General features: G+C 41.4%; 1 protein-coding gene across 5 annotated transcripts; it reads right to left on the bottom strand.

Annotated features, from left to right (window-relative positions):
* Positions 1-229: 229 nt before the first annotated feature.
* Positions 230-13,739, bottom strand: topaz1 (testis and ovary specific TOPAZ 1). Of its 5 annotated transcripts, none has more exons than XM_044336264.1 (21): positions 13,205-13,738; positions 10,791-10,925; positions 8,042-10,319; positions 7,895-7,944; positions 7,379-7,479; positions 7,095-7,141; positions 6,930-6,997; positions 6,747-6,805; positions 6,095-6,181; positions 5,673-5,730; positions 5,288-5,439; positions 4,987-5,079; positions 4,780-4,895; positions 4,598-4,667; positions 4,312-4,483; positions 4,080-4,180; positions 3,511-3,676; positions 2,182-2,334; positions 1,582-1,785; positions 1,179-1,365; positions 230-1,077 (listed from the first exon to the last, which is right to left on the bottom strand). In XM_044336264.1, exons 1-21 carry the CDS (start codon positions 13,554-13,556, stop codon positions 879-881), a joined length of 4,848 nt encoding a protein of 1,615 aa, XP_044192199.1. In that variant the 5' UTR covers positions 13,557-13,738; the 3' UTR covers positions 230-878. The 5 variants fall into 5 exon arrangements, with proteins under 5 accessions (XP_044192199.1, XP_044192201.1, XP_044192200.1 ...); XM_044336266.1 differs by lacking the exon at positions 13,205-13,738 and adding an exon at positions 12,612-12,724; XM_044336265.1 differs by lacking the exon at positions 13,205-13,738 and adding an exon at positions 12,508-12,605.
* Between the last annotated feature and the right edge of the window lie 626 nt (positions 13,740-14,365).

Genomic DNA, 14,365 nt, shown 5'->3' with positions numbered 1-14,365 from the left:
GAAACATATCTTGAAAAAGTAAAGGTGAAAGCCACTAGAACTGATTCATGATTTGTACCGCTTACCAGATGGTCAGTTGTCTGGGAACACTATAATGTGATATTGAGTTTCCTGAAACGTGTGTATATGCTCATGGACACCAGGGAAATAATGTTAAGACTACAGGGGAGTAACTGGCGGCATTACATGCATACCATCCTTCTATGAAGAAACAACACAGAGCCAAACCTTTTGGAGCAGAACAGCGGTTTTATAAAAACGTCATACAAAGGAAATGTAAATTCACAGCTCTTGAACTGGCAACAGTTGAGGTTTTGACAATCACTAATATAATTCAGTAACATAATACTGTCAAAGACTTAACACCATTATAAATATAGACCTATTTACACTCAGATGTTATTTACAATTAAGTAAACAAAATCTATAATATTTGTAACAACAACAACCCTACAAATATATGCTGGACTTCCCCCACAGACTTTATTTTTTCAAAATAGTAAATCACATAAACACTGAGTGACATAAATGAAAGACAAATGAGCTAAAAGAACTCCTCTGGAAACGACAGGGAATTAACAAAATAACTCCTTTAACATATTTTAAAAGAAATCTGAACAAAGATAAATTATTAGATTTGTAAAAAAACAAACAGGGTAAAGTTCTGGCGTCAGTCTTTGGTGGTGATCTTCTGATTTTCTGCTTCTTAGTCAAAAGCTAAATTGAAATAGCACCATTGAGTGTTACAAACGTACAAGCCAACAGAAATGCACATGCGTTCGTTTTCCTGATTTCATTGGTTGTTTTCCCAGAGTCAACTGATGTCTCTGGAACATGAACAGTTTCAGGGTGACTATAGGGGGGAGTAACGGTTTGGTCTAGTGCGTCCACACCTCATTGGCCCACAAATGATTGTGGCGGAGCCAGCGTCGAGCAGAGGGAATGTCAAGTGTGAACACTTGCTCCTGTGAGGAGTTAACTGCTGTGTAGTGAACAATTAGTTTGGGCTGAGGGATACATGCTGCGGAGAGCAGGCGGCTACCAGCAGAGAGGTACTCGCTCTCACAGCTTTGAGTCCTGGAAGAGGAGGAAGCAGGACCATCATGTACATACAGATCACATAATGGAACGAGGGCTCGCTCACACACAAATACCCATCACACACATACACACGTTACCTTTTCAGAGTGATGCTGAGGCAGGAAGTCGTGGTCTCTGTAAGGTGGACAATGACTGTTGCATTGACAGTGATGAACATTTCAAAGGTGAGAGCCAGCTCAACCTCCCCCAGTCGACAGGGGACGATCAGTGCCATGAAACCAGGGGGAGCTGATACACCTGCGTAGTACCCCACACTCAGAGAGTCTGGTGAACGTACACATTAATTAAGCCGTTGAATCAATAGATGGAACAACACTGTTAGAATAACTTGACATTTATTTTTATTGGATAATGTGTTTATGAAGTTGCTGTTTAAGTCCAATAAAGTCAGAGATCTATAACCCAACATGCGGATGCTTTTTCCTGCATTGTGTTTACGATCCAAGATGAGCAGCCGATAAATTAGAAGGGGATACTTACGTCTGAAGACTTCTCTTGCACGGAGCCACAAGTTTTGTTTCCCCAGTTTATGTAAAAGTATCTGCAGCACCGCCTGGTCAACTGCCAGGTTTTTCAAGAGCATGAAGTCCACTGTGTCTGAGGCTACAGGAAGTATCTGTCTGTCCATACACACTTGTAGGTGAGAGTTAAACAGGGGACTGTACCTGGAGATATCGACAAGGTCTGAGGAAAACAAAACATACACACAATTACACACAATTGACCTACTGGTGGCACAGGATGAAAAGTCAGGGAATCTGAGCAGCATGAATATATCTGAGGTATTTGACTAAAAAACAAAAATGTCGATTTCATAGTGGCACTAGAGGAAGGGGGGTCATTATCAATAGGATCATGAATGTCTGTACAAAATTTCATGGCAACCCATGCAACAGTTCTTGATTTATTCTTCCAAAATGGTGGACAGACTGACCAACCGACAGACCAACACTGCCAGCCCTAGAGCCATGCCCTGAAATATGCAGAATATATCAGCTGTTCACAAAATTAAGTTCTGGTTCTGGAGTTAAGTGGCTAAAGGTGACAAAACTGGGAACAGAACTGGTTGTGTTTTCTCACCATTTGGCTCTTTGATTCCAGGGAGATTACGGAGGACCTCCAGCGTGTCTCTGTGAGAGGTTTTCTCAGCCAGACGCATCAGCACACGACTTCTACTCTCCAGATCAGCAGGCTCACATGGCCACAAGCACGAACTCAGGAACCATTTGTTTTCTGGATTAACAGATGCATAAATAAACACACAATTTATTGAATAGATTCCTAAAGCATTATTTATTAGCAGGGATACTCAAATATAAGTCTTAGAGGTTCACTAACCAAATCTACACAGCATCAAATGTCCACTAAGGGTGCATTACATGATATTTCAGTACAAAACTCTGTACATGAACAGCATTTCTGTATTAATGAGAGAAGTGACACCTCTGTTGTGTCTCCATGTCCAATCAATAGCACACTGGTGTGTTCATTAGTAAGTCTGCTGCGGTATGAGTTCTTTACTGTATTCATCAATTGATTTTACAATTATGCTGATGTAGGTGATATGACGACTTCAACTGGTTCAATTTTGTGGTTCTTACCTCTGTGTTTCCAGGATAGTTTTGTTCAAAATGGGCATGTATGGTGTTGCAGTGGTGTTTTACGTTACCACTCTTCAATATGGCCACTGTTTCATTGCAAATCACGCATGACTTCAGGCAGAATGAAGAACAAGACCAGTCCACTAATGCTTGAATGCACAGTTTTCATGGTCAACCTTTATTTAGTAGTATTGGCTAGTTTTGAACAAGCCAGAGCGCCAACATCGACTACAACCTTGCTAACTGTGGCGTCTAGCGAGCAGCTGATTAAAGACAGGTGGGGTGACGTGATACCGATGTGTCATTCAAAAGCAGTCCAGGTCAGGCTGCAGTGAAATATTGGTCCCAGTCCAGATTAAATTGTTATTTGGTCCAGACTTGGACCGGAGTCCCCCTCTTGAGTATGTATGATTTATAGGGTGTCCTATAAATAAAAAGAACTATGGGGGCTATAATATGGGGTTGTTGATTGGCATTCAAATCAGTAGAGCTTTATTTGTAGCAATGTTTCTAGCTGTGATTGAGCCACATCAGTGTCCAACTCCAGAGTCCTTTTTTAATGAGGTGTTTACTGTCCACAGAAGTAAAAATGTGCCTTCTCACCTGTATTTCAAGTATGCCATAACAATATCTTATGAAAAACAAATTGCTTCATTCCTTTTTCTTTTCCCATAGAGCATCAAGCATACTAGTTACTCTAAATTATGTTTAAAATTTAATTTCTCTGGTTTATATGACAGCCATTTGATGTTTCTGATCATCAAACATAAATGTTACATATCTTAAAATGAGTGATAACAGCGGTTACCTCGGAGTGTGTTTAGAGCTCCCTCCACGCTGCCACTCAGGAGGAAGAGCTCAGTAGCCACAGTGACCAGGAAGCAGCGTGATGCGCCGTCCTCATTCCCAAACAAACCCTTCAGCATCGAGTAGTTGACCTTTGACAAGGACAGCACCTCCACCACCTTCCGACCCTACATTTACACACACACACACACACACACACACACACACACACCTAAATACCAGATATACATTGCTTAAAATATTCTATCTTAAATTGTACAACTTTTTAGTGATAACAAAGATGGGAGTGGCTGCTGTGTTTACGTGTTACCATCATATCACAAAGGTTCTACATGTCTCACAAAAAGTCCAATTACTGTAACAATTCAATTGTTTGTTTTTGTACAAAGTGAGAAATGTCTGAATTGTTTAAGTCAAGTTGATAAAACACAAGTAAACTATTTCCGGAGGCTACTTTCATTCACAGAGTAACAGATTATAACTGGCTACATTAGTTTCCTTGAGTGAAGACAGACACATCTAGACAGAAGACAGGCATGTGAAACACACACACACACACACTGTATTTACCTTGGCCCACTGGTGTGTTTTGTGGTATCTTAACATAAGCGAGACTCCAATTCTGCCTAAGAAACTCCTGATCAGGCTGTCCTCACCTTCACTCTGACACACTAAAAAATGAGAGTAATCAAACCTTCAAGCATCATTATGAATTTTTAAATCAAAAAATAATATGAACAGAGAACCATGAGTTAGAAACAATGCAGTTAAATAATTTTTATCTGAAGTAAGGAGTTTGGACCTGTCTCAGCCAAGGCAGCAAAGGGCAGTGACAGCTTGTCTTTACTCTCAGACAGGAGCGCTATTGCAACTCGACCGCTGATGTGCTCCACTTGGTTGGGATGTTGGCAGGATTGACAAATGGACTTGAAAACCTCCCCCATCCGCCTCCAGTCCTCTTGCTTCGTACAAAGCTGACCGACACAAAGCATAAAAGCAGGCCTGAGTGCAACGACAGATTAAACACAAAACCATTTCATTCTCGTGGATCAACTGACAAAAGTAATCTACCGAAGAAAAGAACTAACCTCTATCTCCACAATGGCGTGGGCCAAATTCAGGTACTCTGGAAAGGGTGCACTGGTGGACACTGATAACCTTTGATAACAAAGATAGAGTCAGGCAGCTGCTTCTACTGACGGCAAAAAAAAAAAAACACAAGAGAAGAGAGGGTAAATAACCACTTGTATAAAAGTGATGTTCCACTCACTTGTGGTTGCCAGACACTGAAACAGGTGAGTTTGGATGGACTGTCTGCTGGAACTCAGGAGTGTTTTTTACACAGTCAAAGCAATCCAAACTCAGCACTAGCCCAGCAGTGGCCATCTGTCAATACATGAGGAGACATTTATATACACAAAACAACATTCAGATTCTGCTACAATACAGTAAGTTAAGTGAGTAGGAATCCAGATACCTTGAATGTGAGCTGCATGAGTTCAGGTACACAGCCCACCAGACCCTTTTCTCTTACATAGTTGAAAAGAGCTAGCAGGAACTCATGGCCAGGCTACCAAGAGAGGAAAAGGGATAAATGTTCAGAATTTATTTTCAGGCGCAAAAAGTTTACATGCTGTTCATACAAACCAATGTTTTACCATTACAGTCCTTCTCTGGCCATGCAAAATAGAATAAGCCCTGCTTTCTACTGGACTACAAGGTGTACTGTAACTGCACCATGACTTTGTTGTTGACAGATGGATGAAAACCCGACTGACCACTATCTTGTGGGCCAAGCTGACGCTGAGGACTGAGAAGACATCAGACACCATGCCAGCTTTGAGTAGAGCCCAGAGGAGTGACAGAAGCACTGGCATGGAGAAATACACTCCTGGTGGGTTGCTCTGGTAGTAGCCTGTAAACACAGCTCCTGGAGATAAAAATGAAACAGGCAGGAGAGCCAAGTAGAGAGAGTGAGAGAGAGAGAGAGAGAGAGACGTAGAGCGGACAGATGATGTAGCAAAAAGGTAAAAAGATTAAGAATGACGATCAGTTGAGAGAGATAAAGACATTCACACAGACGTGTCACTTAGAAGAAACACATTCACACTGTATGGACTGTGTCTGTTTGAGGTTAAATAATTGTAGACATTGAAATCGTACCTGCTTTCTGGAGGCACATTGGATTTTTGGAGAACCGTGTCACAGTGTCAACACAGAACTGAAAGAGAAAAAAAACAATGAAATGACTCCACAGTTTTGAAATAAAAGTGTGGAGTTACAGATCGGGCACAGCAGAGGGTGATGTTGCCTCTGTGATCAACACCAATCAGAGAGCTTTAGCATGAACCATTACTCAACTTTACAGGCACCAGCTTTCAATATGACTTCTATGACTGACCTGAGATGAATTGCTAAATTAAATAAACTGACATTAACTTTTATATTCAAATGTTAATTGTCTACTTAATCTTCTTTACTTGATGACAGAAAAGGTACAGGTCCGTGCAGTGCACCAGCATATTCATAGTTTAGCGTACTGCTTGCCAAGTCAAGAAAACAGCATAATTTCCCTCTGAGCGTACCTTCTCATCTCCCTCTACAGGTACATGCTGGAATCGACACATCTTGAACCCGCAGGACAGTGATTCACTGAAGTACTGCCTGCAATACTGAAGGTTGAGAGGAGATGCTGCATTACTCATTTACCTTACAGTCAACATCATGTTACTGTTACTGTTGTTTGAATCTATCCAAAGTTACAACTAGTATCGGTAATTTTAGTCTATGGACACTGATTAGGTTAAACTATATGACTGAGAAATAGAGGGTGATTAATGTCATTTATATTCATTTTAATTGTTACATATATCCTAAAGCAGACTTGCATACTATATTGTCCTAATTATATTTTTTGTTGTTGTTTTTAATTGGGAAAATCCAAGTCTCACATTGGAAAAGTAGTGCAATCAATCATATCAGGAATAAAGGACATTCAATTATATTGCTTTCTTGTTTAAAGTTTAAATTTTTTTTTTAATGCACAAACCTTTTCAACAATAATTCTGTACTAGCATGAATTGTACATATATATTTTGTCTATATCTTATTAGGTTTGGTCAGATTCTTTAGGATAAGTAGTGGAAAATCTTAGCTAAAGCCCGTAAACATGTTAATAAATGAGGCATTTGTTTTGAGGGAAGACAGTGACTGTTCTTCATTTAATTGAATACTTACAGTGTTGGATTTCTGGCGCCTAAATTCTGTCATGTTTGTTGGGGTTGTGGTCCATGGCCCTGTGTGAAGAGCATCCAACAGAGCACTTATAAGCAACTGTTCAAGATGTTTACTCCACTTTGGAAAACCAAGTGACACCAGTTAAAACTTAAGTCATTATCTATGCTGTTTTCATTTTCTCACCATTTCTTACAGTCATGAATGGAGGGATGTGATTAAGCGCGGAGTTCACTGTCTGGATGGGCTGGTTCCTATTAAGAAGGACGTAAACAGAGTAATTATCACAACACTGGAAGATCTGATTGGGTAAAAGAATGTTTTCATCGTGAAATGTGTAAAAACAGGTACCTTTGTGGCCCTCCATTTACATGATTGTTGTTGGCATCACATTGACCCTGTTCAAAAAAAACAAGACAGATTTAACATTATACAGCGTACCTCTTGATATAGTAACTGAAACTGTTTTTGTCAAGAGAGCTTTGATGCAAGAGATACCCTGTAAATGCTTTGTTTCTCTACAAATGCAGAGAAGTTATGCTGTTTCCAAGCCTGGTGCCTTGCAGTAAAGTTCTGAAAGATAGTCCTGGGAAGTGTGGTCCACTATATAACACAACGCAGTGTTACTACATTACCATGGTTTTGGTTTGCTTCTCTGTGGCGGGCCATGAGTTGCTTTGCATTTTGAAAGGGGTGCTGCTACACTGAGGTCTCCAGGGCCGGCTTTCACTCTCCTCTGTAAAAGATACATAAAAATACAATAAAATTACATGACGATCTTTGGATAAAATATGTTGCTTGAAGCAAATTCCGAGCAAGATATATTTCATTGTTCAAAGAACACTTTTTTTTTTTTTTTTTTACATATGAGTTTAATATTGGTTGTGGTATTGTTGAATGGATATTTTCTGAGTTCTGTCAATCAAAGATGAGGTCTGACAGTACAATTCAGCATCAAAAATATACAAAAGATGTCTGCTTCTATTGTAGATGATTACAACTTTTTGCATGTTGTGTTGTCACTTATACTAATTCGCATTATGGCTCTTGGCTGTTCATTTTTGTCTGGTCAGCCACTGGCTCACAGGATTTGAAGCATCAACTAATCTCAAACATCACTTTAAAAATTCTGACTGGTACACTGGGCATACCTTTGATGTCAGGACTGATGCGGTGAAAATCTATATTTATTGCCGTCAATCTGAAACACAAATAACATAACAGAACTTTCATTTACAAAAGATTACACATAATTTCTTTGACTGTAAGGAGAGATGCTATCAAATATGAACCCTTACCTTTGTTCAGACTTCACTGATGCTTCATTCGTCCTTGGCAACAGCATTTTCACCACTCCAGTAGGTCTGGTTTTAGGGACCTCACTAACCCTTGTGGGACCCAGTTTCAGCACACTTTTCTGGGGCAGCTTGTCAAACAGCTCTGGGTCATCCTGGATCACATTCACAAGTAGGATATCTTGTTCATAAGCTGTGAACTCATCCAAAATGTAGGACTGAGTGTCACCAGCTGCCTCTGCTTTAGTTTTATGCCTTTCACCGCCTGCTATTTCAAATACACTTGATCCCTCTTCTCTAGCAGAACGTGGCTGTCCCTCACTATTGAAGGCTCCGCCATCATCTTCTTCACTGCTGGGAGAAGAGCGGGATTCTGTCAGAACACCTGAGGTAATCTTTTCCTTTATTTTAGGATCTGAGGAAACTTGCTCTGATTTACTGCTACCCTGTGCCTCATCATCTTCGTGATCAGTTTCATTCTGATTCTCCTCTTCATTACCATCATCTACATCTTCATCACTGCTGGGAGAAGACTGAAGTACCCTTTGAGTATCATCAGTAAGAGTTTTGAAATGTGACGATACTCCCTTGAATTCAACACCGTGTTCAAGATCATTCTTGTAGCTTTCACTGTTGCCATTCACAATTTGTGGCATGTGATGTCCTTGGAACATTTTTTGTCTGTTGGTGTCTTTGCTCATCTCCTCCTCCTCCTCCTCCTCGTCGGAGCTGCATGGTCTTTGCGACAGGAAGCTTGTCCGTGAGTGCCACTGTGGTGAAGTAACAGGAGAGAGCAGTGGTGGAAGCAACAACATGTTTAAGTCAGTTTCTCTGCACTGTTCAATGGGGACATTGAGCAGAGATCTCTCTTTTCCAACTCCATCATGGTTACAGGGGCTTGTATAATAATAAGGCTCAAGTTTTGGTGGGCTCCTGCTTGTGAGAATGCCTCCATCACTCTCTTGCTCCTCTTGAGGGAGGAGGAGGAAGGAATCACATGAATGAAGGGAGTCGGAGTTGTGTGGAGGAGCGCTAGATGAAGAACTGCATGAAGTCATTCGGGTGTCTTCGCAGCAGAACAATGGGTCTTTTATCATTTTAACAATATATTTGGGTGAGGAGGAAGATGGTGTTGGTGATGCGCATGTAGAATGTGCATCAGGCAACTCAACACCTTTGACTTTGTTCAGCAGAAAAGATGAAGGTGGGAGGGAGGATGGCGTGACCGAGAGGCTGCTCAAACCACCATGTGGGAATCGAGATGACATAGGGGACAAAGTGGCAGTTTCCCAGTCACTCAGGCCAAGCTCTGAGGGGGAAGGGGTAGACATGGAGCTGTCAGTTTCAGGTCCATTAGCAGGCAAAGATGGGGCTGACACTGTTTCATTACCAAGCTCCCATTGGTGACTAGGGGTGGAAAGTGTAGCAATGTCTGTCAGAGGACTGGCCAGTGATTCTTTCCTAAAGAGAGGTACAAACTCCATGTTTTTGCCGGCCAAAGACTGTGAAGACATATTACCATGTCCTTCCCCCCTTTCTCCATCTCCTTCTCTTCCATGTCTTGCACCATCTTCTCCTCTCTCTTCATTTCGATGAGAGACCTGGTTGGTCGAGCTTACTGTAGCTGCATTTGGGAGCATGACATTGGTTCGGTTGCTGGTTGAAACTGGCTGATTTTGACTTATTGGAAAGTGGGTGTTATCTCTAGTGGATGGATCAATAGGCTCTGCTGGACAGGCTGTGGTACCAGCATGTGCTGCAAGGGTCTGACCACTGTTAGAGAAGGGCCAGGACATGTATGTGCGTGCACAAGAAAAATTTGGTTTTCTGAAATAGACCCTCACTCTCTGGCAGGTTAATGACTCAAGTTCATCTGTGTCCAATTCAGTCCTTCGACAGAACCGCTCTGATGACATATGTGCTGCGTCAGTTTTTCTGAGGTCGCCTATCTCACCACAAGGTTTCTTGAGGACACAGTAATCTTTCACAGCTGAGTCAAAAGCTCTGCAGCTCCTGATGGCAAGTTCTAAACATGACTGGCTGTCAGCAGACATCCCAGAGCATGTTTTCTCTTTGTCTCTAGTTTTTGCTGGGTCATTACAACTAATGCTTTCTGAGTCTGAAGTGAAGGGTAAACTGCCATCTTCAATGCTGTCCCCAAGTTTTACTCTTTTGTCTCTATGCATCTCTTCTCTCATGAGGTCACATCCTGGCCCAGGGTCCTCCTCAACATCTCTGTCCCACATGCCAGTCCTGCACTCCCCCTTGTTTGTATGCTTACCTAGCGAGGAAGAAGCAGAACAAGTTGCAGAGGCTTCACTCGCCCAACCCTTCAGGAAATGACATGAGGTATGAGTGGATAATGTCTCTGCATATGTGTGTTCCTTCAGGTGATACTGGTTTTCAGTCAGACTCTGAGGCTGACAGATGCTCGTCTCAGACTTAACCCTGGGACACAACCCACTATTTTTAGCCAGAGCACTTTCATCATTTCCATGTTTGCTGTGCCCTAAACAACTGGGCCTAAACTGAAATCCAGCTCTCATGTCCCGTTTGAAGCAACGCACAACCTTGTTCTTCAGCACGTCTGGTAACACAATGCCTGAATCGTGATTGGATGCATCATAGTTTTGGGCTACATCACAAAGCGTCACCTTGGGGTACCGGTCTATCCATACAATAATCTTCTTAGGGGTCACAGTGAACATAGGCCGCTCTGCCCCTGGGCTACTGCTTTTCTGCCCTTGCTTACCCAATGTCTTCTGCTGGGGGGAAATGTATTTACAGTCACCACAGAGACTACAGCCAGAGGCTCTGACAGCTCTTCTCAAAGCCTCATCTGAACCAGCCAGTCCAGTGAGGCGTGGATGCACCTTTCGATCAATGTCTGCAAATGGAAACAAAAACGTGTCAAATAGTGCAAAAGTTCCAGTAAAAATTTGCCATTTGGAATTGTTAAACACTAAAAGGACACACCTTATTACCATGGTAATGTGTTGTTTTGTTTCACTTTTTGGTTCATCAGTAATGGATTGTCCCATTCACTGCATGGGAGACAGTCCCAGGCACTTGTTTTGAAAAGGGGCTGTGCACTGCTCTTCATTGGGAGTGGGTAAGTTAACCACACATGCATTTGCCAAATCAACCAGTAAATCTTCATCACTGGAGTCGTTTCCCTTGTAAAATCTAAAAATAGGCTATTATTTGAAAAAGACTCTGATAAAGCATAAATTTCACCTTTGTGTAGCTTGTCCAGGCAGGGGCATTCTGATGCACCAAGCTGTAATCAGCTCATTACTGTCCCCTGAGCCTGGCAGTTGGAAAACAGCCACTGCAATGGTTGATGAGAACCACAGTCTTAGTGGTTGTTTTTATCCCCATCAGCCACAAGGAACAACAATGAGCATTTATAAGCCACTCAAAGATGAGATTTATACTTTATTTCAAGTGTTTTCCGACAGCACGTTATATATTATCAGAGAGAACGTTTCACTAATGAGGATTAGTTTGGCAGATGCACTTTTGTTTAACTTCCATATCTCGATAAAAAGCAGCGCACAGCCACTTTCCTATGGAAGTATCCATGACAATCTCCCATACAGTGACAGTCCCAAACTGGGCAACACTAATGTATACCCAATACCATTACACAGCATTTTAAATCCATTTTTTAACAGTGCTATATCCCACTGCAGGGGTTTAATGAAGAAACAATGCTGAAGTTAGCTTCCAATTTGCAGCTTTACATTTGGGGTTAAGGGAGACATAAATATTTAGCGGCTGATTCTCCATTTTTGCACCACTTATACTTGTGAAAATGTGTTAGAAATCATAACAAAAGCCTTAACGCTGTTTAGGCAGTGAGAGCAGTGAAATTGCCTTATTTCTGTTTACATAAGCAAAATAAAACGTTTCACAAATTTGAAAGTGGGTTTAAACAGTGGCTTTTGCTATGATGTCTAACACTTTTCACAAGTGTAAGTGGTGCGAAACCTGAGAATCAGCCGCTAAATATTTAAGTTTGCCTTAACTTTCCCCTCAACCCCAAATCAGAGGCCAACTTCAGAATCCTAATGGAAAATTGGAAAGCAGAGAAGATTACACTATCCCAGTGGAAATATGTAAACTCTCCCCCCCCATTTTGCGCTTTTTTTTAACTAAGCAACCAAATTCATCCAATTAGTAAACCCAGCTCAGTCTATCTGAGTCCCTGCAAACCTCATGTCTAGCACTGCAGCTACTCAAAAGCACACAGTAAGTAGGAACCTCCAAAGGGCCCTGAGCAAGCTGGGGTGATCTGCAGGGCACTTGTGAGCTGATCTAAAAGGGATGCACCCAATGCCATTAGCTACCACATATTTAATTCTGCATCAAAATATATCAAGGGGTCGTAAATGCCAATTTTACATGGTGCTTGGCAATAAATTTTAAGATCCCCCTGCACGTTATTAACTGAAAAAGGTACTTACGGTAGTTAGTAAAGACAATTTAGCCGCGCTGTTAGCTTAGCATCTCACACGTTTCATCAAACTTAGGCACAAAAAACGCAAGTTAGCTAAAAGCTTTTAAGTACCTGAAAATCCTCAATTAAAAAAAAAAAGTTTGCAGGGCCCACTGTCACCAACTTCATACGCGTACTGATGGTAAAACTAACCCAACCTTAAGCAAATGATACAGCAAAGTGCGCCTTACTTGAGAGTCCGGTGGGTGTTGACCGTGTTCCGGTCCGCACTTGTCCCGCAAGCTGAGGATCACAGCCAGCTGACTGGGCCTCCACCCTGCTCTGACTCTGTCCCTGACTCTGTCCCTCTATCTGTCTCTGTCCCTCTCTGCCTCTGTCGCGGCGGCTTTTAGAAACCAAGGTCACACGAGTTTTACAATTAGTATCCTCTCGTCTCAGTTTGCATCTCCTTCTAGACGGTTTTCCCGCACCATATTTTGGTTTAATTTGGTTATTTGTGGCGTTGTTTACAGCCAAAGGCACCTCGCTGGACATTTTACCAGACAATTTGAGGATTTTGCCCTTCGGTTTTACCCGGCGGTGCACCACTGACGGTTTCACTGATGCACTTTCTGAATCATCGCAAAAGCACCGAGTAAACCTGGGTTTGAGTCTCTCCAACCTTTCCTTGCTCCTGGTGTTTGGTTTGCTCTGGTGATACTTGCCTCTAGTGATCGGCCCCTCTTGTTTTAACTCCGTATCTTTCCTTTTGCATGACTGGAAATCATTTCTCCTCTTTGGCTCACACTTCTTCTCTCCAGCATCTCTACTGGCCGTGTCTGGGTCATTTTCTGGGGCCATTTGTTCTGTTAAAAAAGTTTGGACGGGTTCATTGCTGCTATTGTCCTTCACTGACACTATTTCAGAAACGACATGTTTTTCTTCTTGTTTGTTGGAGTCAGCTGTAACGTTATTCAACGGCTTTGAGACTCGTCTCCGTCGCGGCGCCAGTTTTAGCCCAACGACGTCTTTTAATGCGACTCTGTTGAGTTTCACTCTGTGAGAAGATGGAAACATGCTGACATTTTTTAAAATGACTACCGACAGTTACAGAACAATACACTCTTAAACTTTCTGCTGTTGAAAAACCAGGTGAAGCGTAAACTACAATGCGAAACGACGACCCTAACTCAACTTTCCCTGGAGCTGATTAATTAGCTACAGGTCGACATTGGCACCGTGTTGACTGCGCATGCGCAATGTGTTACCAGCGCAATTAAGCATTTGGTTTGATTTGATTCTTTATTTTAAAATATGAAATAATAAGCTTACTATCTAAACCAACCAACACAGATTGACCATGCTAATTAAGGGAATAGGATGTCAATAGTTTCACTGTTTGTTAATGGTGTTTGTGGTATTTAAGGTTATATGCTATGACACACAGTCTATACTGTAGATTATTATAATACAGACAAACACATTCTCATACCACTTATCTCTTCACAAAGTGGGTGAAATGAAAACAAAAACGTGTATGAAAGAATTAATGAATGACCAAATAAATTAACAATACATGAAAAAATGAAAAAGAATCTAAATAAGTACAGAAGCAAACACACACACAACTAAAAACTAGATAACTAAAATGAGAATATAAACAGACATACAGGTATGGTAACAGGGTTACCTAACATCGTAATCATATTTTAACTGAAAGACTGGATCTATATTATGACTATATCTCATATGGTATATTTTACACCAGCTTTGTGTGTGATTACTTAAATTGCTGAGAATTCCAATGATATTTATCACACGTATTACAATCTACACATTTTCTGAGATGTACAAAAAAACGATATATCGATTCCACATTCAGTATT

Source organism: Thunnus albacares, chromosome 19 (genome assembly GCF_914725855.1).
Source record: "Thunnus albacares chromosome 19, fThuAlb1.1, whole genome shotgun sequence".
In the NCBI taxonomy this organism is placed as follows: Eukaryota; Metazoa; Chordata; class Actinopteri; order Scombriformes; family Scombridae; genus Thunnus; species Thunnus albacares.
This window is presented reverse-complemented; position numbering and strand designations above follow the sequence as displayed.

Bases quoted from the DNA above. Each gene is read 5' to 3' on its own strand.
- topaz1 (XM_044336262.1), bottom strand. From the start codon at position 13,556: ATGTTTCCATCTTCTCACAGAGTGAAACTCAACAGAGTCGCATTAAAA. The intron at 7,480-7,894 runs GTATGCCCAGTG...TATCTTTTACAG, and splicing joins CATCAGTCCTGACATCAAAG to AGGAGAGTGAAAGCCGGCCC. The intron at 5,080-5,287 runs GTCAGTCGGGTT...CTCTCTTGGTAG, and splicing joins GCTTGGCCCACAAGATAGTG to CCTGGCCATGAGTTCCTGCT.